This window comes from Ursus maritimus, unplaced genomic scaffold, assembly GCF_017311325.1.
Source record: "Ursus maritimus isolate PB19 unplaced genomic scaffold, ASM1731132v1 scaffold_15, whole genome shotgun sequence".
In the NCBI taxonomy this organism is placed as follows: Eukaryota; Metazoa; Chordata; class Mammalia; order Carnivora; family Ursidae; genus Ursus; species Ursus maritimus.
This window is the reverse complement of record NW_024423897.1, coordinates 5,708,756-5,734,065: the sequence shown is the minus strand read 5'-3', so window position 1 is coordinate 5,734,065 and position 25,310 is coordinate 5,708,756. Positions and strand designations below refer to the sequence as shown.

Here is a 25,310-nt window from a genome sequence, read left to right as displayed (position 1 = left end):
CATCTTGAGCAAAGCCATTCCATCTCTCTGCAGCCTCGGAGTCCTCGTCTCTAAAATGGAGATGGAGGCGATGGGATGGGTTTCAAGGACCCAGGGTAAGGAGGTGGTCCAGCGAGAAACCACAGCTCACCAGACAGGCACGTTCCCCTTCCTCTGTCTCAGCCCATCCAGGAGCCTGGCTTTGACCCCTGGACCCTGGGGGCCCAAGGGAGAAGTCAGGCCCAGGCCCGGCTCTGGCGGCATCCAAACTTTGGCGGGGGAAGAAGAGGGACCGCACACCTGGAATTTACTCAAATCTGGGATTTAGAGCCCCAATCTATTAGAAAAGCAGTGAAATTTCAGGACAGATGAACAGGCTAAGGGCTCAGATGCACGGGGCTTCAAGTCTCTGTTCTGACCCTCAGTAGCTATGTGACCTTGGGTAAGTCATCACCCCTCCGAGCCTTAGATTCCTCATCTGTAACACGGGAATAAACTAGTGGTACCTCCAAGGGTGGCTATAACAAGGCTTGGGACCACCCGGCCCAGCCTCCGGCACACAGCAAATGCTCCCCCGCGCCGCCGCTACTGCTCCTGTGCCTTTGCAGAGAGCCCAGGGGGGCTGTGCGCCCTGGCTTCCTGCCCCCATCTGACATGGGGCCTCACCCTGCCACCGCTGCCCACAACCAAGTGCAAGGGCTGCTTACAAGGTGCACGAAACGTCATCTGAAAAATGAAGGCTCTGTGCTGCTCGTGGATTTTCTATTTAAATGTACTGATTCACTAATTATAATCTCAGCAAGAAAGAAGACCGCGGACCAGCGGGGGTTGTCGAGGAGAAATTACTTGGCAATTTTCTTTTTTCCAATGGAAGCAAAGGGAGGTGGAAGAGCAGGACGAAGGGCGGAGCTCAGATTCCCTACCCTGTCCCTTTATCTGGGCTTAATGTTCTCTGCCCGTTGGAGGCGACTCAGCACTTCCCTTGGAGGGTAGGCCATGGGAATGGTGCTTGGGGGGTGGTGGGGGATAGGGGCTGGCACTGGGGGGGTGGCGGGGGGAATTACCCATAGACTTATATCTCTTTGGCATTCCTCTCTTTCTTGAAAAGCCAAAGCAGGCCGGCTCATCCCTTCCCTCCGGAGTACATACCCATTTCATAGATATTTTTTTTCTTTTTGAATTTCCAAAAGTAGAAAGAACACTTGCTCAGAAATACCCAAGGAGCTTGTCGAAGAGTCAGACCCCAGAGTCTACACACGATCAGCCTCTGCCGGCCGGGGCTGGGCACTGGCTTCTACACTTGACCGGTACGCCTCAACTGCTCGTCAAATTCTTGGGCAACTCAAGTCATCAGCTCTCGGGTTTCTAAGGTTGTAGGCTTTACAAGTGTGAGACGCAGAAAAGGATGGCAGGAGACTTGCTGTGTCCTCTGCACAAAACGACCCCAAACAGTACATTGTCATTTGCAGAATAGCAGATCCAGGACTCTAAGCAAGCTGTTTCCAAGCATAAGAGCAAAGCTGTGGAGTCAGATTCATGGGGCTTAAAAACCTGCTTCCACCTCCACCTCCCAACAGAACAGCTTTGGCCACATGCAGCACCTCTCCGGGCCCCAGTCTCCGTGACCGTAAAAGTAAGATAATAACAGACCCGTCCTCCTGGAGGATAGCATGATATTGTGTGCTCACACAAGCCCATGTCTGCACACGAACGCACACAAATGCATCCCCAGTACCTCGCAGGGTGCCCGGCACATACGAACTGCTAGGAGCTGCTGTTTATTGCTGGAGGCTCACTACCAACCACACACATACTCATTCAGTCCTCACTACCACCTCTCTGGTAAGTGACGTTTTTGTCCTGTTTTACAGAAGGGGAAACTGAGGCTCAAAGACAGGAGGTAACTGGTGCAAGGTTAAAGCAGCAGTAAGGTCAGAGCCACTGGTTTATTCATAAAATATTGACTGCTCTCCATGTGCCAGACTCTATTCCAGGCATCGGGGATATTGTGGTCCACGAGACAGACGATACTCCTGGTCTCTCAGCAATCACATCTAGGTGGGGAAAATTTGGAAACAAGATTGTCTACTCCAGAGCCCACAGGTCTGACCACCGAACTGTCTCCTTGATAAGTGATGGGTCTTACCGTCATGGTCAAGCACACAGGCGAGCGTCTCCCATCCCCCATCCTGTGTCTGGGCTCCCGGGACACTGTACTTGGTGGCACTTGCTCAGAAGAGCCATGATCCGGGAATGGGGGAACAGGTGGAGGGTGGAAACAGACCACCAGGTTCAAGGTGGCAGTCGTAAGATCTCACAAACTGTGAGAAGAAACAGCACTCATTTTGTAGTCAAATCTAGCCTTTGCTGCCTGTGATTCCTGAAAACATTTTCCAAAGTCTGTTGAGACCTCCCCAGTACTAAGAGGGAGGGCTGTCTCTCCCAGGGCCCCCAGACCCACACCCTCCCTGGGGTGGAAGGGTGGCAACACCTGGCCAGGTGGGCTGCAGGTGGGGAGTGGGAGCTTGGGCTCCCTCTAGTGAAGCAGTGAGGTAGTGCAAGAAACACTCGCATCCTGGGCACAAAGCCACCTCTGCAAGACTTCCTCCCCATCAAGAAGATGACGGGTTGAGTGAGTCCTGGTCAAAAATGGCACCTCCTGTGGCTATCAAGGACAGCAACAACTCCCCAGCAGAGCTGTCTGGAATGCTTACTCTTTTGAGGTACTTGCCTCTGAACCTGACCTTCCCCCAGTATGTACCTGCAGATCCCTGGGTCTAGTCCCCGGTCGCCCCGCCTCAGACGTCCCGCTGGAGGTGGCCTCCTCACCATCCTCTTTGCCATACTGAGTGCACGCTGCTTCTTCCGCTGGGCCTGTTGGGTCGGGCTTGCCTCTGACCCCAGCCTGCTGATCACCACCACCCCACTGGGCCAGGAGTAGGGGGTGTGGGTCATGACAGAGATTGGTCCTGAGTCCCATTTCCAGGCTCAGCTTTGCCTTGCCTCCTGGAAGCCACTCCACAGTATTTTTGGAGCCACTTAGCATCCTAATGATTAGCAAACTATTGCAACCAGATGCCTGGGCTCTACTGAGTCAGCAGTGAGGAGCAGACCCTAGCCAGTGTGACTTGGAAGGAGTCACGTGACCTCTCAGGGCTGCAGTCTCCTTGTCTGAAAATTGAAACAAACTACTGAGGTTAAAAGGGACAAAATATGGGAAAGCACTCTAGGCGGTAGAATGCACAAGCTGTTATTAGTATTTCTGTTATGTTTGAAACAGAAGTCAGCTGAGATGCCTGACATCTCCCACCAAGTAGTGGACCCCTTCCTATTATGCATCCTGGGCACAAAGGGCTCTATTATGTAGATGGGGGGGTATGGGAGAGTAGGGTTTTTCCTGGCCACCTGGACCTCTGAGCACCTGCTTCCACTGAATTAGGCCACTTCAGGGATCTGCTTGGTGTCCTATGTGCCCTGGTCCTATTATACATCAAATCTAGCTGAATTTGTAATGTAACCCTTCTCCTAATTTTCATTTTAGAAAAATATGACAAGACCCTTGTGGGTAGCCAACTTCAAAGGAGACAGAGGGAGTTTACCTCGTAGCCACACAGACAACTGAAAGTTGAATGTCGGACATGCATCTTCCTAAATATCCTCTGGCTACTCCTGCCGGTTCCTACAACAGAGAACTTTAAATATTTTTTTCTGTGTCTCCTGTCAACCGTCGTTTATCGAGGCAACATTCAGGACCCACACCCCAGGAAAGACAATTCCTTCCCTAACAGGAATCTAGGTACCAGCTGACGGGATAACTTCTTTCTGTCCACTGCATTTTTACTTCTCTCTGGGCTCCCCATCCATGTGAGCCAGGGACTGGAGAGAAGGAGGGCTGAGAAGGATGCTGCCGCGGGGTGGGGGATGTGGTGGCCCCAGGCTCCAAGTCCTCTCCTTGTTCTGATGCACGGTTATTTTTGAGGGGTCTTAGCTCCCCAGCGGGAAGTCAGGGAATCAAACTCGGGCATTTTTCCATCTGCATGGCAGGGTCGTGGTAAATGTGTATCCTGTGAGGGCATAGCCCACTGACACTTTGGCGGACACAGGACCCATACACTTTCCAACGTAGGCTGAGCCCACATAAAGAAGGGGGCCCAGGAAACTCACATTATGTCCAGTCCTCTGTTCTCCTGCTCTGGAACTTCTGAAGCCCAAGGATACCTCGCTCTCAGACTCCTGGCTGGAGACAGAGACAAGAATTATGAGTGGTAAGAAGGCAAGACTGGCAGTAATTCCAGACTCCGGATAATCCCATGTGGGTCAGAACACCCTGGAGGGACCAGTTACAGGTCTCAGGCTCTTCATGTGTGTAGTGGACTCTGGGGTTATTATAACAACAGCACACTGACTACAAATGATAATGGCTGCCATTATTTGAGCACGTATTATGTGCCAATCCCACGCACACTTTTCACTGGATACGCTCATCACATGGTGTGAGTACTGTGATTACCCTCATTTTACAGATGGGGAAGCGAAGGCTCCAACGGCTTCCTTTGTCTAAAGTCACACAGGTAGGAGGTGTGGGAGCAGGGCTTTGAACCACCACAGGGCGCTGCCTCTGAAGTAATAGGCTATTTAATGCTTGTGTACAATTTGCAATTTAGAAATGAAATTCTCATGTATTATTTTGTTTCTCCCCATCAATAAACACCGAACCTGGAAGCTGACAACTGTAGCACACAGACAAGAAACGGAGGCTTGCACAGATACAGGGGTCTGTCCGCCTTCCCTTTGCTCGTAGGAACGGGAGGGTGATGCAGAAGAAAGGGGTACTGACCTTGCAGCAGAGAGATCACTGAGGACAGGGGTGGCAGGGCGTGCCTCTAAAAGGAGTGACAGACACCTTCCCTGCCACGAGCAAGCTTACGCACTAGATGGAGAAAAATGACACAGACCGCCCCAAAAGGCTGAGAGTCACCTCTGGCACACCGATTGCCTCTTGCCCTTCCCGGAACACACCAGCTTGGCGCTGGCTTGATTCCTCTAAGAGTTGAGTTGGTTTTGCCATCTGAGGCACTGGGCACGGTGACAAGTTATCTCAGCTCTGCAGTGAGCATCACACCAGAGTATAGGAAATACTCAGCACCCCACTGCATGCCCTATGCAAACGCCCCACTGTCTCCTGCCCACCCATTAGCCACCCAGGATCCTGCCAGCCCCTCTGGGCACTGATGTAATTACCAATAAGAGGATGAATATTTAAAGGGACTCTTATTTAACCGGTAAATGCTTCCTCTCCAAATTCCATCCATCACTGTCTCTGATTGGATTCTAGAAGGACTGTTCTGACTTACACCCAGAGCGGCCTGTGGTTTGGCCTTATGAATGGTCATGTGACCATTCTGCCCTCTTTCTTGATATGGGGCCTTAAAGGTAGAGGGGACCAGTCATTCTGGCCTAGCTGTGAACATTGAGGTCAGCTCCCCTATTCTGCCTGGCCAGACAGGACCCTGGTTTGTGGGGGAAGGGAGGAAGAATCACAGGAAAAGGAACTGGGCACCCATGACGGATTACCCCGTTACTATTGTCGACCCCCCCGCTCGTTGCCACGATGGGTAGTTTCTCCCCAGAGCCAACCCTACCGACCCTTGGTCTCAGACTCCTGGCCTCCAGAATGGTGAGAGCTGAGATCCTGGCTGTCTTAAGCCCCTCAGTACATGGCGATTTGTTACAGCTGCCACAGGAGACTGATGCCAAGCAGAAGAGGATGGGGGAGAGTCAAGAATGACTCCCAGTATTACGGCCCAGGGGTTCTAGAGGCTGACGATGTGGTTTGTTGAGCTACGGAATGTCAGAGAAGCCATCTGGGCTGTTTGCAAAGAGCAGGGCCCGGGGACATTGGACAGGTGTACGGTGATGAGAAAGCAGGAGAACAGAGGCATCCAGAATCCATTGTATCTAGGAATTGGGGCCCCAGCCCTAATCTCTGCACTGTGGGGACTATATCCTGCTTTCAGGGACCCTGGAAGGCAGACAGGGAAGCAGCCCTGACACATTAGTCGGCTTGTCTTAGAAGCCTCTCGGTGGTCAGCCGGGAGCCACCAGAGCCCACACCTGTGGCCTTTGGTGTCCAGCTTCAACAGGTCCTGCTCTTTCCATGATCACAAAATAAAGGGGTCCCCATGGTGGCCCAGGACCAAGTCCAGTTGTGAGCGTAGCATGCTGTGGGGGCAGGAGAAGACAGCAATGGGCAGGATGTGTCAGCAGGCAACAATGGGGTAGCAGCTGGGGACACAGAGGGAGAAGGGGCGGCTTCAAGGACCAACTTGGTCTCTTCCCATCTTTTGCCTGGAAGCAGCTGCAGCTGCTCCCTCCCCCTTCCTGCCAGTTCTGCGGCCAACTGGTTCCTCCAGCCCACAGCTGGGCCCTGCAGACCCGCTGACACAGTTGAGCACAGTGGGTATTGGACCCCAACACCAACTGCCCTGCCCTCCACACAAAGGAGCCCGAGGACCTCCAGCCAACAGTGCTGATGAATTTCCATCAGCTCTTAGGCCTCATTTTCCCATAGTTACAGCAGGGAGAAGACACCGGGACCCACTGAAGGCATGGAGCTGCCGTGCCCCGAGAACAAGGCGAATGCCTCTCTGAGGACCCACTTCCACAGAAGGGGATTTTTTCTGAGACTTAGAGGAAAAATAAAATCTGATTTAATTCTTAGGAAATTGCCTTTCTACCCACCTGTGTAAGCCTGTATTTAAATGCTAATATGTTTGGCCTGTTGGGAGGCCACATTTAATATTTTTTTCCGGAGCAGCAACAAAAAAATCATTTATTTATGAGAATTATGGCCTCCCCACCCTCTCTCCTGAGTTCCTCATCTTCATTTGCACCTACCAGCTGGATGCGGCTCTCCGTAAGGCACATGAAATCTGTAACCATCTCCCTCCCCAGACCAGATCCTCTTTATACCTTTACTGGTTTTGTTTCCAGAAATGCTGGTGGCTTTTAACCCCCTCCTGTTCCCCAGACTTCCTGCAGTCAGTCACCAGTCCCACTGACTCAACCCTCTCCCTTGGGGCAAATCGCCAAATCTGACTGAGCCTCCACGTCCTCATCTGTAAAATGGGTATAATTAATAATACTGACTCAAGGTGTTTGTTATGAGACCCAGATAATAAGCACAACACCCAGCACAGCGTCTGGTAACAGACCTACAAATTATGATGATTATTTTTATGATGACCTTGACCCCCATAGAATCTGCCCTCTTCGTCTTCATGGTTATTCTATCATGAACTGTTCAGTGAGCTCTGCTGATTAGAAAACACCAACTGGTCGCTATTTGCTTCAAGGAAATTCTTTACCTTGTGCATTTGTCTGCTTGTTTATGGTCTCAGCATACCTACCCCACGCCACCGCTAAAATGCAATTCCCTCAAGGGAAGGGAGGCTGTCTTATTTACTGGTGTAGCCTCAATACCCGGCACAAGCTGGAAGGGAAGGCACCTGGCCTGGCTGGTTATTAAATGACCAACCCCAGCTTCAAGGGCTCCCCTCTCTGTCCTGCTCAGTGCTGCTGGGCTGGGACTCTATAAGCCACATTTCTGCTTTGCCAGCAGCCCCAAGATCGCCTCTGCCAGTAGGGGGACAGGGAGGAGGGGACTGTGTTCCTTCCCCACACCTTCCTGCTCCTGTCTGTGTCCCCAGGGCCACTAACAATGGCATCAGCTTCTGGTGGCAGCAAATGGTTCATTTCTGATCCATAGTTTTTGAACTCCCAGAGTCAGCCTCATAACTCCCCTTCAGAGACACCAGCCCCAGCTGGCCAGCACCCCATCCTAGGAGGACCAGGTCTCAGCTTCAGGGAGCCCCTCCTCCAGGCTTCTCGTTCTGAGGATCCCAGTCCCTTCCTTGTCTGCCCCCCCACACACACACCCAGTGCTAGAGCTGGCCGCCGCTTCCTACGGTTACCATGTCTGTGATTCCTCAGCGTCTCCTCCTGTCCTTGTCGGGCCTCCAATACCCACATACCAAGTCTTCACATGAAATTCTTGCTGTCCAAATAGCTGGTGAGGCTGTGTCTCCCGGGCTGCAGTGAGGCTGAATCCGTGCCTAGCATCCGTCCCCACCTCCTCTCCCACCCCCACAGCCATGGCCATGGAGGGAATTCCTTCAGGCGTTGATCTCAGCTCGCTCCAAGATGCGTCCAGGAACAGGGGTTTATGATTATAACAGACAGCTGCTGGTTTCTTTCAAATCAAGGCAAAACGTGTCTCACTCAAACTCCCAGTTGCTTTAATCTTGAGCCCTGGTGAGATACGAAATAAATTTCGAATTTTAGAGCCAAATGTCAAATGGCCTTAGGCTCAAATTCTGCCTCAGCTGTGTGGCCTTCAACAAGTAACTTTCCCTCTCTGGGCCTGTTTCCTCATCTATAGAATGGGTAGCATAATGATACTTGCCTCATAGGGCTGTGTGGATCACGCATGTAAAGGGAAGGACTCGGAGGCGTTGCCTGCCCATAGAAGGCTCTCAGCGAATGTTGCCGTCAATGTCATCATCGTGTGGACAGCCTTCCAACCTTCTAAAGGACAGCATATCTGTCCTCTCTTAGCCTTGTTCTCACTTGTCAGCACACTCTTGTGGGCACAGACGACATCTGGAGCCCCCATCTGCTTCTCCTCCTGTCCCGCAGAAATGCCATGTGAAGGTTCTTGTGAACAGTGTCAGATGGAGAGTAACTCTGCCTTCCCCAGGGCCCTCGGCTAGTGCGCCTCTGTGACAGGGAGGCTAATTACAAACCCGCTGATGATCTGAGTTCCCTGGTACCACCTGAACGCTCCATTACCGTCTGTCCCTTTCTATTCCTTATTTGCAGAATAGCGTGTTCCTTGAGCAGAGAACGATTTTTCCCCCGTACTCTTCTATTATGAATTTAATACTGACACAACCAGCCTTCCTCTGGTGGGAATGTTCTTGGCACACTACGCACCTTGCCCACGTTTCTGAAGGTTTTGCTGTGTGACATTTTGGGTGCTGCTGACCCTTTGGGGCCTGAGTCATTTCTCTAACTTGGAGAGTTCAAATACTTGATCCTTGCTGAGATCGGAGGAGAATCTGAAATGCTTGGTGTTTGAGTTACTACGAGGGGAGATTAAAAATTGGAGCCTGGCCCCAGGCTTTCCCATAATCCCAAAGGCTTACCTATACAGCTCCTGGTTTCGTGGAGTGGTTTTAGGGGCCAGGGGCAGGAGTGGTGGCAGCAATTGGACAGTTAGAGTGACCTTCCCACTGACCTTGGCTTACTATGCCAGGCACGACATTCAGCACAGTGATCTCATCGAAGCCTCCCCAGATGAGGTAAAGATTATTCCCATTTTCCAGAAGAGAAAGCTGAGGCTCTGCAGCTGGCTCAGCAGCTGCTAGACTGCAGACCTTAGCATCTCAGGCCTGTCTTCGGCCTTTGCACTTGCTGTTCTCACAGTCGGAACAGTTATTACCCCACAGAGCCGTGTGGCTCGTTCGGGTCTCCGCTTAAATGTCATTTAATAGAGACAAGCTTTTCTCAGTGACTCTGTAACGTTAGGAGCTCCTGTCCCTCTCCACCCACTTGGTCAGCTCTCTCTTCTTCAAAGCACAGTCCTGCATGTGGACACACTGTCTATCTGTCCTTCCACCCCAGGAATGTGACCCCAGTAAGCCCAGGGACTTTGTTTTGTTCTCCACCATCTGCTCGGCTCCTGGAGCTGAGGCCCGGATAGTCTGTCTTCAACATTCATACACACGGAAAGAACAAGCAAGTGGTTAAATGCCCAGGGCAAAGGGCCAGGCTCTTCACCATTACCCGCCTTGCCTGGAGCAGGGATGGGATACTCCTTCTTGGGATTTTTCAGCTCCCACAGACCCCAGTGTTGTGTCTCTTTCCCCCTACCTTTCAAATGACAGGACTCCAGATTCCAGAGCTGGAGCCCAGATGCAAGTGCCCCCTGGACTTCTCCTGTCATCCCAAAACAGATGCTGCCTTCTGGGAGCCGCTCCTGCTATAGTTTCCTGGCCAGGTTTGAGGCAGAAGGCAGACTTTTGTCAGCTAATGTCACTGAAGTCACAGCCATTGTTTCTTCTGGCTTCTCAATCTTCCGTGTCCCTACCTCATGGGGGATGGAAGAGAGAGGCAGCGGGGTCTAGCTGAGAGTTCTGTCCTGCGAAGTTCAGAGGGTGGTACTCTCCATGGCAAATGGTCAGGTGGCTAGCACCGCCTCCCTCAGTCTTTCTCTCAACTCTCTCCTCCTCCAGGCAGCGCTGCTCTTTGTCTGCTCCTTGCCCACCAGGTGTGTTCCACGGTCAAGTTCTTTCCTTCCCCTTCATCACATCTACCTGCCCCATGTCTCCATCCCAGTAAGATGGCACAAGGTGAATAAAGTTCACCGGACAAACGGATTCTTGACAAGGGCTTGGTGCCTGACGATGAATCCACTCCACCGTAAGGTCGGGAAGGCACTGACCCTGTGTGTCTGGTTCGCCTGACCCACTGTTTTCTACATCCTGGGAGCTTGGTAAATACTCATGCGAATAAATGAACCAGAGACGAAGTGCCATTAACATTCCCAGATACCATGTGCATTTTAACTGGAACCTTCAATCCTTAGGAAAAAAAAGAGTGAATAATGGGGCAATTCAAGCCCTAAGTCATCAAGCACAATGGGATATTTTTCCGTCAGGACTCCTCTCTCTGTATATGTTGTGACTCATACCGTGCTGGTGAGTCAGGGTGCTCGGTGTTTGTGCGCTGTCTCTGGAGTCTGGTCTTAGAGCTGAAATTTGGTGGTGACCACCTCAACCCCCGAAGGGCTGAGATTTGTTTCAAGATTTGCTTCCACATGACTCATGGAAGATGGAGAAGAAGCTGGACATGGAGCATGAATTCCACTTATCTGGCATTTTTATCAACTGGTAGCCCATTCTCTGGCTTAAGAGCGATCTATTCTTCTCAAACATTCCAGAGAAGCAGATAACAGGAAGACAAGAGAGGAAGAGAAAGACGGATGGAGAGGAAGAGAAAGACTTTCCTAGGGTTCGGCTTAGTTCAGCTGCTGGGGAATTTCATATCGGATGTCCGTGTTGTCACGGTGCATCACTGTGATGCTGATGGCCCCAGGAGGACCTTTTGAATCACCAAAGAAAGTAAAGTGCAGACGTCATGGGAGAGGTACCTGCCCTGTGTAGGGGGTGAGATGAGATGTCCGCCAAGGTCCCTTCCAACCCACGCAGTCTGTGCTACTGAACAGCAAGCAGACTTCTTATTAATCCTATTTGCATACCGGACTTCATATTTGCATACTGCCTTGCAGGTTTACTTCCCAGAGTATCGTACTGTAATCAAATTGAATTCTCCTCTGGCACTTCTGAGGAATACTTTCTTCATCAAGGAAAGCGCGAATCGCACCCCTACCCCGATGACAGCGCAGACTTCTGGCAGACTTTGCGTCCGGGCACTTGGAGCTGGAGGGGGTCGGAGGCATCGGCCTTCCCAGTCACGGAGGCAGGCTGCCCCTGCTGCTGGTGCCCGGGCGGGGGCGGGGGGGGGGGAGAGCGCACAGGCTGGCTCCCCTGGGGCTCCCACTCAGCCCCACTTCTGCTGCCTGCAAACTTTCCACTGAGTGCCGAGCAGCGGCTTTCGGCTCTGTGGGGAGTTCTCCCACATCCGATCAGGGCAGGGAGAATTGATCTATCAGATTAACCAGGAAGGAAAGAGCGGGAGAGCGAGCAGCAGGCTGCTGAGCGGAGTGTTTTTGCGTAGCAGTCCCTCCCTTCTGACTCGAGTATTAATTGCTACATTACCACTGCCATGTAAGAAAGACAGTCAGCAAAGCCTGGGAGAATGCCAGCTCCTCCCTCCCTGCTCTGCTCAGCCTCACTCCTCCTCGGGTCCCTCGGAGCACCCTGTGCCCTGGCAGGACGTCCCCGTCCCAGCCCCGGCCTCCTGAGGTCCTCCCGTGGTGAGGACTTGAGTGGACAGCAGGAGGAGGTGGAGGGAGGGAGGGAGGAAGGGAGCAAACATCGTGCCCTGCAGGCTTTCTGGATGCAGAAGCCGGACTCACTGCAGAGGCAGCTGTGCTGTTCCCGGAGCTTCTGGGGTACATCCGCCTCTCGGGGTTTGCCTAGGCAGGCTCCAAGCGCCAGGGCCACGCAAGGTGGGTGCTTTCCCTTCCGGGTGCTGACAGCAGAGCCTACCTTCCCTCTACCACCATGAGCGGCTGCTCCAAGAGATGCAAGCTTGGGTTCGTGAAATTTGCCCAGACCGTCTTTAAGCTCATCACTGGGACCCTCAGCAAAGGTAGGGAGCCTGGCCTTGACCCTCATTTTCTGTCTTAATGTGGTCTGGCTGGCCAAAGTGGCAAGTGCCTTGGTGTGGCGTCTGTGGCTGTTCTGCTGTGCCGGGGTCTCGGGGTGGGGGGGGGTGCGGGGAATGGATGGTTGGGATTCGGGGTTGCTGACAACCTCGGTCCTGGCTCTGAGCGGGCGGGCACCACGCCAGGGAGCTCAGCCGGCCATAATTGCTTGGAACTTTGGAAATGGATTTGGTGGTGTGTGGCTGATTGGTTACAGGCGGGCAGAGGGACAGAACCCTTCCCAGAGCACTGGAAGCTGCTTAGCGTGACTGGAGTTTCAAGAAGTTATCCAGGGAGTTGTTGTGTCTTGTTGATAAAAGAGAGATTTGATGCGGTGGGTGGTGAGTAATTCTGCAGAGCAGAGCTGCTTGAGGAGGCCCCAGGAGGGGGCGGCAGGGCTGGAATCCACCACGCACTGGTGAATGCAGGATTCGTATCAGCTCGGGGGCTCATGTGCCAAGGACTTTCTCTCGCCAGGTTCCAGGGTCCTGCATTTCTGGGGCTTTGTTCATCCTTCTGCTCTCTTGGACCCCCGTTCCTCTGCGGACCCTGCCCGTGTCAACGTCTGTCTTCTCTACTTCTCCAAGAACTGGGGCAGCAGGGAGTTGGTAGGTTCAACTCCCCAGGCAGCAGAAAGGGTGGTTGGGAACCAGACCTAGGACTGTGTACACTCAAGTCAGCCCCAGGATGCGGAGGGGAGGCTGACGTCTCAGGGCCGTTCCTATCTCCCGAACCCCACTATGACACTGTGCCCGGGAGGGCGAGGCACTCAGAGAGACTCTGGCAAACTTTTTGGAGATAAAATTTGAAGAGAGAGCAGCAGCATGATGTGGTTTCACTGGCTGAAAAAAAGTCTTTAAATATTCATGCCCTCTTTCAGGAGGAAAGAGTCTTTGGGGGAGACGCATTGGAAGCAGCAGGCCGGGTATTCAGGGAAGGAGGGAAAGCCACAAAACCTTGACCAGGATTTTTTTAAATGACAAGGAGAGAAGATAAAGGCTGCGTGTGGCCAGCTGTGATGACGTGACACCGGTGTTCCAGGCCCAGAAGTTTCTGCCTGGTGCAAACAGAACGGCAAATGTCAGGGGTAGGGATGGTGAGGTCTGCCTAGCTCCTTTCTCAGCCCCATCACCACCCTTGTTCTGCCCCCACTACACTTCTCGAATAGGGCGCTACGCCTCCAGGACGCCCAGGGAGACCAATGCTGAGGGTTAAGCTGTGGGCAGATTTCCCGCAGCCCTTGTGGGATGGACAGAGGTGAGGAGCTGAGAGCCAGGACTAGAGGATGCCCCAGAGTCCTCCCCACAATTCAATCCTTCCAAACAGGACTTTCTTCCCATATCACGGATTCCAGGATCTCAGGGGATGAAGGGTGAGCGGCAGCCTCCCACCTTAGCCTTTGCTCCCCAGAGGTTTAGCAGAAAGATCTTTGGCCCACACTCGGGAAACCTAGCTCTCAACTCTGGCTTTGCTCCCTGGGCAGGCCTCAGCCTCTCCGAGCCTCAGTTTCTTCATCTGTAAAATGAGTCCATTACCTGCAATCTGTTTACCTTCCAGCATCGTTGGAAGGCTCCGGGGAAGCTGAGACATAGGATCACTCTATGGACTATGTTGCAGTGACCCGATGAGAGGACGCTGTCAGGGACTGAGATGGGCCTGGGTCTGGAGAGGGTGATCTAGGCCATGCCATCTGCCGGAGCAGGGTCAAAGGTCTTCAGTGTAGCTGGCTGCAGGTGGGTCTATGCACTCCAGGCAGTTCTGAGGGGGGGCTGGGGGGGAGGGGGACAACAAAAATAGAATTAAGTGTGAGAAAGTGAGTGAGTCAGGGAGAGGGAGAACATGCAGAGGGGTGTGTGAGAGAGAGAGAGAGAGAGAGAGAGAGGATAGATGGCTATTTGATTAAATGAGCAGGAAGATACTGTCTTTTGCATAATCGCCTACAATCATTTGCTTAAAATTTATTTACTGAGCACCCACCCTGTGCCAGGCTCACTGCTGACCCCGGACACTGGAGAGTATGACACAAGTTCTCCCCCGACCAGAGCGCACAGGCTGAACACCAGACATCACCTGGACACCACGCTGAGTGCAGAGATGGAGGGAGGCATGGGGCCAAAGAGAAGCCCGGGGCAGATCCAGAGGCCCCTCCAAAAGTGGTATCAGCTGAGATGAGAAGGAAGGCAGGACGGGGCAGGCGGGAGCAGGCTGGCACGAGCAGAGGGAGCAGTGGAATGTCAGCATCCGCCGAGAAACCAGACAGCAGGGCAGGATGGCCCCCTCTCTCTGCTCAGAATCCCAGAGACTAAGATCCATGGGATGCGGAAAGGGCTCCACAGGGACCTAGTGGCCTCCTGGCCTTTCTCCGTCCTGCATCCGGACGGAGCTTCCCGTAGCCAGAGCTCAGGGAGGCGGCCCGCAGTGGGCCCCGGGGCAGCATCGCTTCTCTCCACTCTGCAGAGAGCACCAAGGGCTTACACGCCCTGGCTCTGTGCCAGGCACGCGCCGGGAAACTGGTGTTCTGCCCAACCCAGGTGTTTGCTAAATATTTGTTAAATGAATGACAGTGGGAGCAGGGCCAGGACTGGAGCAGGGGAGCAAAGAAGGTCTTTCTTATGCATAGGCCAGCCCTAAGTGACTATAGATTAGATCCTACGTGGACACATTACAGTAGTTTAATGATTGCTGGGTTTAATTGTGATTTCATTTACTCATTACTCATTGCACAGGGTCCTCGATTTGCAATAATCCAGCCCTTAGAAGGATTTTTCTTTGTCCCTTTCAGAACTGGGGCATGTAAAGGTCCTACAGGACCAGGCACCTCCTGCTGGTTGGGGGGGCAACTCGTCGTTTCTTACCTGCCTTGGGAATGCCTGGAGAACAGGGAGAGCCCAAGACCACCCCTCCCTGTCCTTCCGTCACCGGACCACAGCCACCTCCTCCTGATTTTAGCAATCCCCTCTCCCACTGGTCTAAGCTGCGGGTGGCCCAGACTTTTCTCACAGATGCCTTTTTCAGAGATGGACTGAGCAGGTCCCCCTGCTCACACGTCTCCTTGACCTTGTGCTTTTCCTCCATAGCTCTCATCACAATCTGTGATCCATGTTCCTTTTAGAAACATGCTTGCTAAAGGCTGTCTTCCCCACCGGACTTCAGCTCTGGGAGGGCAGAGACCTCATGAGTTTTTCCTCGTCCCGGTGACCAGAGCTCCTCAGCCAGCGCCGGGCCTGGAGTGGCTGCTTTGCCGATAGCGGGAAACGACTGAAGCAGCACCTTGGGGCACAGACGTCCGCCCGGGGTCCTGAGAGGATGTGTAGAGTGGGAGCTTTCCAGGACGCGTCGTGCAAGCCCCTGAGCCAGAGGTGTTCAGTAAACACTCTCGGAACTCTGTCAGCGGCAAGACCCGAGTCTGTGGCCAGAGGGTGAGCCTCCGGCCAGACAAATCGTTCAGAACCCTGCCTAAGCTTTCTCGGTGTCTCAGGAAGGGCATTTAATTGTCCCCCAAGAGGGGAGGCTGTGTGTGGGGAGAGATCCGGCACAGCCATCCCTGCTCCTTCAGCTTGACTCTGATTTGTTCCACGTACTGAATTTCTCTGAAATTTAAAGAACGAGTTCCTCTCGCTTTAAAAAAAAAAAAAAAAAAAAAAGTGTCCTTTGTGGAAAGGACAGTGGGTTGCCAGACTAGGACCTCCTCGAGTCCACTGCACACTGGCCAGGAGTCTCCTGCAGGGTCCTTCACCTCTCTGGCCTCAGTTACCTGCTCTAGAAAATGGAATCACCATGCCCTCCTTATAGGATGAAATAAGAGTGCGTCTATAAAGCCCCCCGCGTGTTAAGCACACGGGAAATGTTTGCTGATGTGACTGCAGCTATTAGCTAGTCCCCAGGACAGTGAGGCCCTCAGGGCAGGGACTCCATCTCACTAACTGCTGCTTTCTTCAGAGCTGGCACAGACTCTGAATGTGGCCTCTCTAGAATATTCTATTCCCCTCTCCATAACTTGTTTTCCTCAGGTCCCACCTAGTGCTAAGATTGACCTTTGAGCCCTTTCCCCCACCTGATTCCCTTATTAGGAGTTAATAAAATGACTCCCAGAGCCAGGCCCTCCCCAGCTCTTTAACTGAGCAGAAGCCCAGCTCCTGGCCTAGATGGCTGGCTAACCCCCGGGGTCTGGGGGACCTGCCTGGTTCTCTTCTTTCACAGCCAGCTCCCTAGTCACTTCACAGAGACCCTGGGGCTGCGGATGGGAATCCAGGTAGGGCAAGCTCCACTCTGGTTGGGGAGGTTTAAACCATCTCCTTCTGGACTTTGGGAACCCTTCTGTCACCCCAGAAAGAGCATGAAGCCCAAGCCAGCAGGAGGGAAAAATTCAATACAGGAGAGCTTCTAGTTGTCCAGGCCACCCACATGGCTGCAGGGTGGGGGGGGGGGGTGCTACCCTTGTAAGATTTATCTCAAGGACAATGCCCTGGAGCCCCGACTCCCCGTCTCCCACCCTGGCTGGTGGTTTCTCTCTGTGCTTCAGACCCATCACAGACACGCTCTTCCTCTCGCCTCCTCTTCTCCAGGAACTGACCTTGAACTTGGCTCTGCCTTCAGGCAGGCCCAGCTTGAGTCCCAGCTCTGTCATCGAGCAGCTGTGTGAGCTTGGGTGAGGTACACAACCTCCCTAAGCCAAGGCTCCTCCCTTTTAATTGGAGGTAATAACAACACCAAGTGCAAAGGCTGTTGGTAGCTCAGTGAGGATGACACGAGCGGCGGGCTGCAGCTGGTAGGGCTAGCGGCGAGTCCCTCCCTCTGCCAGGCCCTAGGCACCTCCCCTGTCTTGTCCCAGTCCTGACCTTGGAGTAGCGGTTGCTATCACCATTTTACCAGATAAAGAAACTGGCCAGGTGGCCCAGCTGGCAGTAAGTGGCAGAGTGGGGATTGGAACCCAGGTCCTACTGGGGCCAGGGCCAGGCTCTTGCCTCGCTACTCCACGGGGCTAGAGAAGACACCCCTGAGGGGATCGCTCCCCACCTTGTCACTGGCAAAGAGTGCCCCAGCATCCCACTAATTTTGTAGGTGGGTTTGTCGAGAACTATCACACCAGCTGGGGCTCTTCAGGGAAGCCATCCGTCTTCCAAAGAGTTGTGACAAATTCCTTCATGCGGTATGGCCTGGGTTAAGGAATAAGCTTTATGGGGAATAGAATACTCTGCAGGCCGAGGTCGGCAAGACAGCCTCATACACGCTCTCCCAGCATCCCTGTCACCTCTCAGATAGGTACACTGGGGCCAGGGCACCTGCCAGACATTGCATGGGCTCCAAGACCATAAGGGACCCTCCCCACCACTCTCCCTTCTTATAGGGCAAGTGTGAGGAGTGGTCATGTCAGTGGGGAAATACACAAGGTTTTAGGCACCAGGCACTCTGGAGTTGAGAGACTGACCGTTTACTAGAATTCTCTGGGAAAGCAATAGCCTTGACCCTGAGAACCTTGGCACCTACGAGATGAGACTGAGCCCTCTACCAAAAGGAGCCCTCTACCATGCCACCTGTCCCATGAGCAGCTCAGCTTGCATGCACTTGCCCGCCACCCCGGGGCCCAGCTAGCTCACTGTCTTGGCAGCACAGGCCAGCACTGGGTCATGTTAGGACAACCCTACTCCCTGGTTGCATCCAGGAACCTCTGAGTGCTTGTGCCTTGTCATAAGCAGAAAGTTCAATCACTGGGGGTTCTGGTCCACTCCTGGCCTCTCCAGTCACAGCCAGCACCTGCCAGTGTGGGGACCAAGCCCGCCTGGGCTCTCCCCATGCCCACGAGCCCTCATTCCAGCATACCTGTCTCTCATCCTTGCCTCCCTATACCACACACATCAGTCCTTCACCCATTTCACTGGCCAGGTCCCCATAGTCCCATAGCAGCCCCCTGCCACCTGCCAAGGCTATCCTTCTTTGGGGCCACTTGACCTCTCCTCCATTCCAGTTTTCCTGTGCCCTGAGAGATTGGCCCCTCAATAGCAGGCCCGCACTGCCTGTCTGCCATGGCTGACCAGTGTCCCCTCAGCGTCCATCTGCACCCCAGCCAGGAGGGCAGGAGGGAGGACCCCGCTCTGAGGACCCCATGGAAGGGCAGAGGGCTGGGGAGAGGAGAGGAAGCAGGAGATGAGATAGCACAGGCTCTCTGGGGCCAACAGGAAGGAAAGGAGGCCAGGACCCAGGAAAAGATGTGAGGAAAGGTGTTTACTCCTGCCAGTGACCACCCTCCCTATCTGTGAGGACACAGATCCCCAGTCTGGAGGCAGACGAAAGCCTTGCTCCTGATGGGGTGAGGGCAGGAAAGCCATGAACACAAAGCCAACCCTGGTCCCCTCTGGTTGAAGCCACAACATGTCCAGCCCATGTTCTTAGACCTACAGCAAGTAATAGCTTTGGAGCCAAACCTGAGTTCAAATCCAGATCTTCCCACTTGCTCACTGAGCAGGAGGATTCCTTCTCTGGGCCTCAGTTTCTTCATCTCTAAAATGACGGAGTTGCTGATTTTGAAGTTCCCGTCCAGTTTTAGAGTTTTAAGATTCGATATTCATAATTGCAATGCTCCTCATGGCACCTGCTCTGGCCCCGACACTGCTGTAAGCACGGCGCGTGCTTAGTCAGCCCCACTTACAGGTGAGCAATTTGGGGCTCCGGAGAGGGAAGGGCCTGGCTCTGAGTCACACAGCCAGCATGGGACAGAGCCAGAAGTGGAAGTCAGGCTCTGTCTCCACGTTCCGGCTGTGGCTCCCTCATTTCACGCCCTCCATTCCTAAAACTCAGATCCGGGATAGGAAAGCAATGAAGACAAAGTTGATGCCTCCCCAGTCCGGCCAAGAGGCAATACGTGCTCTTTCAGAAGTCAAGGTGTCAAGACCTCTGCTCTGACTCAAGCAGCACAATTCCAGAGCATCCCCCTGAGACCCAAGTCCCCTGTCCACACTGCAAACCACCATCGCAGGCCATCTTTTCCAGCCAAACGACAGAAAATAGGGGAAACTGGCTGGATAGCCCAGCCTGCAAGGACAGGAAAGAAAGAGCCCAGTACAAGGCCTCCCCCTGCAAGGCTAGCCTGGCCAGTTTCCAGTTCTTGCCGGAAGGAGGTGGGTTGGAAGCAGAGGCAGAGAACTGGGTGGGCGTCAGGGAGGGAGATGTGATTCCGATGCTTGTGTCTGGGAGGCTGGGGTTAGCCTGCCCTAATTTTCTTGCTGTAATCTTTTGATTAACCCTGGGCCGGTTTGGGTGGCATTTTTCAAACCATCTACGCTTGGCAGGCAGAGCCAAGCCCAGGCTTGCCGCTCACTATCTCCAAGCATCAGCTGGGAAGCCACTGTCATTCCGAGCCTGGAACAGCAGAAGACACACTGGCCGAGGAAGGCGCTGGCGTCCTTGTGCCACAGGTTAACCCTGCCCGTGCCTCCCCAGCCCAGAAACAGCAGCCTGTCGTTCCAAGCTCAGCACGCACTGTGCAAAGAAGAATAATTGCCACGGTCCCTTGAGTACTCTTCATTTGCTGGGGCTTTCAGGGGGTCCCTACTTTCAGTCCAGCCTTAGCCCTGCACGTTTCGTACTCTCACCGTTCCCACCTGAGGATGGGAGAGGTTGAATAACTTCCCAAGTTCACAGAGCCAAACGGGCGCCAAAGGTTCCGTGCGGTACTAAAGAAACACCCTCTCTATCGAACCCCTCAGCACTGTCACCCCCTGGCATGGGCGGAACTGTGCCGCCTCCCCAGTTCATTTGTTGGGGCCCTCACCCCCAATGTGACTGTATCTGGAGATAGCACCTTAAAAGAGGTAATTAAGGGTGAATGTGTTCACAGGGGTGGGGCCTTGATCAGATAGGACTGGTGTCCTTGTAAGAAGAAAGGCACACGCAGAGAAAGGGCCACATGAGGTCACAGGGGTCACCTGCCAGCAGAGGAATGAGGTCTCACCAGAGAGGTCTCAACCGTGCCAGCACTTTGGTCTTGGACTTTCAGCCTTCAGAACCACGAAAAAAATAAATTTCTGTGAAGTCACCCAGTCTGTGGTATCGTGTTAGGGCAGCTCTCGAAGGATAACAGACCCTCAGGGACAATTCTCTGAGTAGCAGCCTTTCCCATATTTTGTATTGCAGTAAATACACATAACATGACATTTACCATTTTTACCATTTTTACCACTTGGAGGCGTACAGGTCAGTGTCAGTAAGCACACTCGCCCCACTGCACAGCCGTCCCCTCTGTCCGTCTCCGGAACCTCAGCATTGCAAACTGAAACTGTGTCCTCAGCAAACACCAGCTCCCCATTCTCCTCTCCCCCAGCCCTGGCACCCCCACTCTCCTTCCTGTCTGTACCTATCTACCTGTTCTAGGTGCTGCATGTCATGGAATCATACAGCAGTTGTCCTTTCGTGTCTGGCTTATTTCACGTAGCAACGTTCTCAAGGCTTCTCCATGTACGTGTCAGAATTTCCTTCCTTTTGAAGGCTGAATAATATTCCATGTACGGACCTTGTTTCTTTTACCTATTCACCCACTGCTATTCATCCATTCCCATATTTTGAAAATACAAAAGGGATCCCATTACCCCCTTGTTCCCAGCTCTGCCTCCAGGGGTTTCTTGACACATCTGGGGTCAAATGCAGACTTTTCTCTGGGGCCTCCAGGCTTCGCTTGATCTGCCCTCTGCACTGGCCTCTTCCAGCTCCGGTCTCCTCCAGGCGGTGCGCCCCAGCCCCCAGGCCCTGCTGCTGTTGCTGGCACGCTAGTGCCCCCTCTCTGCAGCCTCACAGTTACTGTTACCTCCCGTGGACACTCTGTCCCATCTCACCTGGCTCTGTCTGGAACATTCTTTCCTGTGCAGCCCCCATCTCCTCTCCCCAACACACACATCAGGCACTTCCTGTCCACTAACGCTGCCTTGTTTTTCCACGTAGCACTTACTGCTCGTGCAATGACGTTACCCATTGATTCACCTGTTGCTGGTCTGGCTCGCCCACCAGGAGTTCAGTTCCATGAGGGCAGGGGCTGTTCTGGCCATCAGCGCTTTCCCAGCAGTCGGTGCAGGGCCTGGCACATAGCAGGACTCAGTGGAGGCTGAGGGATCGACAAGGCAGGTGAGAAGCCCGAGGCCCAGGGAAGACCACCCAGCAAGCAGGCAGCAAAACTGGCCTTCAATCTGGGCCCTTCGAATCCTCTTCCCTTTCCCCAAAGGCTCTGGTCTACCTTTCTGTTAAAGGCCCTGGTACTGTGTTCCACCTTCCCGTGTCTGTCTGTCCATCCACACTTACCCTTTAGCAAAGCCACCAGTGATCCTGCAATAGGGCATGAGGGTTTGAGCCATCTGTCCGGCTCCTCAGCCCCCCATCCTGAGAGCTGCCCCTTCCTGTCACTGCGGCTATGGGCCATTTAGTTCATCTTTGATTTCTTCTTCCCATGGAAAGAGGGTAGTGTTGCCATGGGGAAAGGACTGGCATTATTCTCCATTCTTCCCTCTGCTCCATTCAACTGGGAGGCCCCCCTGTGAGTGTGTGAAGTGACCAGTCCCTGCCAAAGGCCTCTGGGGGCTGCGGACACAGCTGGCTTCCCTGCCCATGCTCTAGCCCTTGGGGATCCAGGACCTTTTGGGAACATGATTTTGGGAGTTCATTAGACTCCAAAGCCAACCATTACCCTCTGGAAGCTGTTTGACCTTCAGAAGTCCCACCACTTCTTTGAGTCTCGCTTTTGCTGGAAAGTGGACACAACATCAATCTTGCAGGTGTACTGAAGTAACACTGAAGCATTCAGCACAATGCTGCGTCATAGAAAGAGCTCCACAAATGATGGCCTGTTTTCACTTTTAAGTGTTATTGCTCTTTATAGGAAGTGAGGTTATGTCTCCTCTCTCCTCTCATCTATATACTAGGCAATATATACTCCTGGGTCTCAGAAAATGGCTGGGTATGGGGCGCCTGGGTGGCTCAGCCATTGAGCGTCTGCCTTCGGCTCAGGTCATGATCCCAGGGTTCTGGGATCGAGCCCCGCATTGGGCTCCCCACTTGGCAGGAAGCCTGCTTCTCCCTCTCCCACTCCCCTTGCTTGTGTTCCCTCTCTCACTGTCTCTCTCTGTCAAATAAATAAATAAAATCTTGAAAAAAAATGTCTGGGTGACTGAAATCACCATGTGGACCAGAAGAGCATCTGAGACTTCTCCAGCATTCTCTTCACCTTCCCTCTCCCTACCTAGAATTAGAGTATCAGTGGTAGAGAGTCTTATTCTAGGCAGATGGGACAGGAGGGCTAGCATTGCATTCGAGAATGAGTTTAGTATCCAGAGCCTTCAAAACCCATTCAGGCCATGGGACGCCTGGGTGGCTTAGCCAGTTAAGCGTCTGCCTTCAGCTCAGGTCATGATCCTGGGGTCCTGGGATGGAGCCCCACATCAGGCTCCCTGCTCAGCAAGGAATCTGCTTCTCCCTCTCCCTCTGCTCCTACCCCCAGCTCATGCTCTCTCTCTCACACACACTCTTTCTCTGCATCAAATAAATAAATAAAATCTTTTAAAAAAAAACACCAAACAACATTTAGTCCAGTCTCTCCCCGGTCCCTGCCCATTCATAGTGAACAGTGTCCACCTGATGAAAAATAGGAAGTATGGAAGAGAAACCTTAGCTTTATAAGCCTAAACCTGAGCATTAAAACATCTCTTGTGGCCTCGGTCAGACTCCCCTAAGAATGCCTCTACCCTGGAGGTGGGAAGCTGGGCCCCAAATCTCAAAGCCTCAGGGCAGGTGGGTCTGGCAGGACATTTAGCAACATTTGGTGATTTAAAGGCCAGAAACTACAGAGGACCTGCCACGGCTGCTGGCCTGTCTCACTAGGCGCTGTGGCATAGGAGGCAGGCATGGGGCTCCCCAGCACTAGCCAGCACCTGCATGCCGTACCCTGGACTTTGACGTCCTCCCCAGCGAGCTGCTGAGAGCCTGATGGTGGCCAGCATGCTAAGGGAAGTCAAGGCCACTCAGGCAAGTGACCAGCATGAGACTCCTCCTAACATTCGACCCCCAACCTCCTCTGTGTACGGATGGGGAAACTGAGGCCAGAACAAGGAACATTCTTGAAGTAGGTACATTGAGGCAGAGTCTGGGGGCTGGCAGCCGGGGACATCAGGATGAAGAGAGACCCAGCTCCCCACAGAGGTGTGGTCACCCAGCAGATGGCTCTTCAAGTCCACACAGTCAGTGACTTCAGCTAAGACAGATCAAGGACCCTCATCTCTCCGGCTGTGACCCTGTGCCTTCTTCTCTTGACCTTGCGCCTTCTTCTCTGGCAGGGCCTCCCAAGTCTCTCTCCCTTGCCGTGGCTTGTCTCTTAAGTTTCCATGCCTGCAGCGTTCCCCAGCAGAACTATGAGCTCATGGGGAACAGAGGCCATATCCTACTTATTTAAGAATGCCCAGCAGCCAGCACAAGGCCTGGCACAGAGTAGGGGTTCAAAGGATGGATGCATAAAGAAAGGAAGGAAAGGAACAGAGAGGGAGGGAGGACAGATCATAAACCCTTCTATATGAATGTCTTCCTATGCCTCTACTCAACCCTTATAAAAGCAAAGCAGGGGCGCCTGGGTGGCGCAGTCGTTAAGTGTCTGCCTTCGGCTCAGGGCGTGATCCCAAAGTCCTGGGATCGAGCCCCACATCAGGCTCCTCCACTGGAGCCTGCTTCTTCCTCTCCCACTTTCCCTGCTTGTGTTCCCTCTCTCCCTGGCTGTCTCTCTGTCAAATAAATAAATAAAATCTTAAAAAAAAAGAAGAAGAAGAAGATTCTCTCTCTCCTTCTCTCTCTGCCCACCTACCTTCTCCTCATGTATGCTCTCTCTCATCAAAAAAAAAAAAAAAGGCAAAGCAGACCTCTCTCTCACCTTCTCTCTGTTTCTCTATGTCCCCAGTCTCGCCCCTTGAAGTTATCTCACTCACTAAGTCCTATTGATCATTTCTGGCCAGTGTTTGTCCTGTCGCTGTCTTCCCATTCTCAGCACTGTCCTTGAAGTCCACACCTCACCGTGTCTCAGCTGCTGTGCTGTCGCAGCCCGCAGCCTGCACTTTCTCCTGTTTCTCCCTCTCCCATCCCTCCTCACCACGGCCAGACTGGGACAGGGTCCATCCAGCTCTTCAACCCAGGAGCCGACGTCTCGAAATCTGTTCTAAGCAGGTGATCAGGGATGCGCAGAGACTGGTACGCGGGAGTGCTCGTCACGGTTATTACACTGTAATTGTGAACAATCGGAGACCAGCTAGACGTTAGTCCAAAAACAGTGGGTGTTTTGGGGCTCATGTAGCTGATAGAGCAATATTAAATCTTTGAAAAATTATTTTGAGGACTACTTAAAAACAACCTAACCTAATACTAGGTTAAAAAAAAAATCGGGATACAAATCTGTATGTACAATAAGGTTCCAATCCGTGAATAGATATGTGTACAGAAAAGTAAAATAGAAAAGAACCTGACATATTAGCATAGGTCTCAGTGGGACTTAAGGGTTATGCTTTAAAGTTCTTCTTGATACTTACCCGTATCAGCTACGCCATCTTCAACAAGCACGTGTATTTAATCAGACCGTAAAGAAATCATTTGCTGAATATACATCTGCAGGTTTTTGCTTCTTCTCAAGACCTTCAGTGACAGCCGTGCTTTCCCTACCTTGATACCACAGCCTTCCTGTCCATGCTGGAGCCCACCCTGAGCTGCCCGGCCTGGCGCTCACGGCCATGGCCGCAGGCCACTTGCTGCTCGTGGCTCCCCGCCTCCGTCTGCATTCTCCCCCAGCCAGACTGGTTCCCACATGGTTTCCAAACCCGACTTGTGTTTTATGTCCCTAAGTCTCCAACGATTCATCTTTTTAAAAGATTATTTGTTTATTTATTTGAGAGAGAGAGAGAGAATGAGCCGGGGGGGGGGGGGGCAGCAG

The 25,310-nt window shown here is 52.9% G+C and overlaps 1 protein-coding gene and 1 long non-coding RNA gene across 3 annotated transcripts in view; both read left to right on the top strand.

The window, feature by feature from the left end:
* Positions 1-851: 851 nt before the first annotated feature.
* LOC121102733 lies at positions 852-2,715 on the top strand. Its single transcript, XR_005834803.1, has 3 exons — positions 852-968; positions 1,170-1,286; positions 1,449-2,715. It is a non-coding gene; the product is annotated as an uncharacterized LOC121102733 (long non-coding RNA).
* A 9,512-nt stretch (positions 2,716-12,227) lies between these two features.
* KCNIP1 (potassium voltage-gated channel interacting protein 1) overlaps positions 12,228-25,310 on the top strand; it is a 334,221-nt gene continuing 321,138 nt past the window's right edge. For both annotated transcript variants that reach the window (XM_008692388.2, XM_008692387.2), the window contains exon 1: positions 12,228-12,315. In XM_008692388.2, coding sequence (XP_008690610.1) covers positions 12,228-12,315 — 88 coding nt within the window. The remainder of the gene's footprint in view (positions 12,316-25,310) is intronic.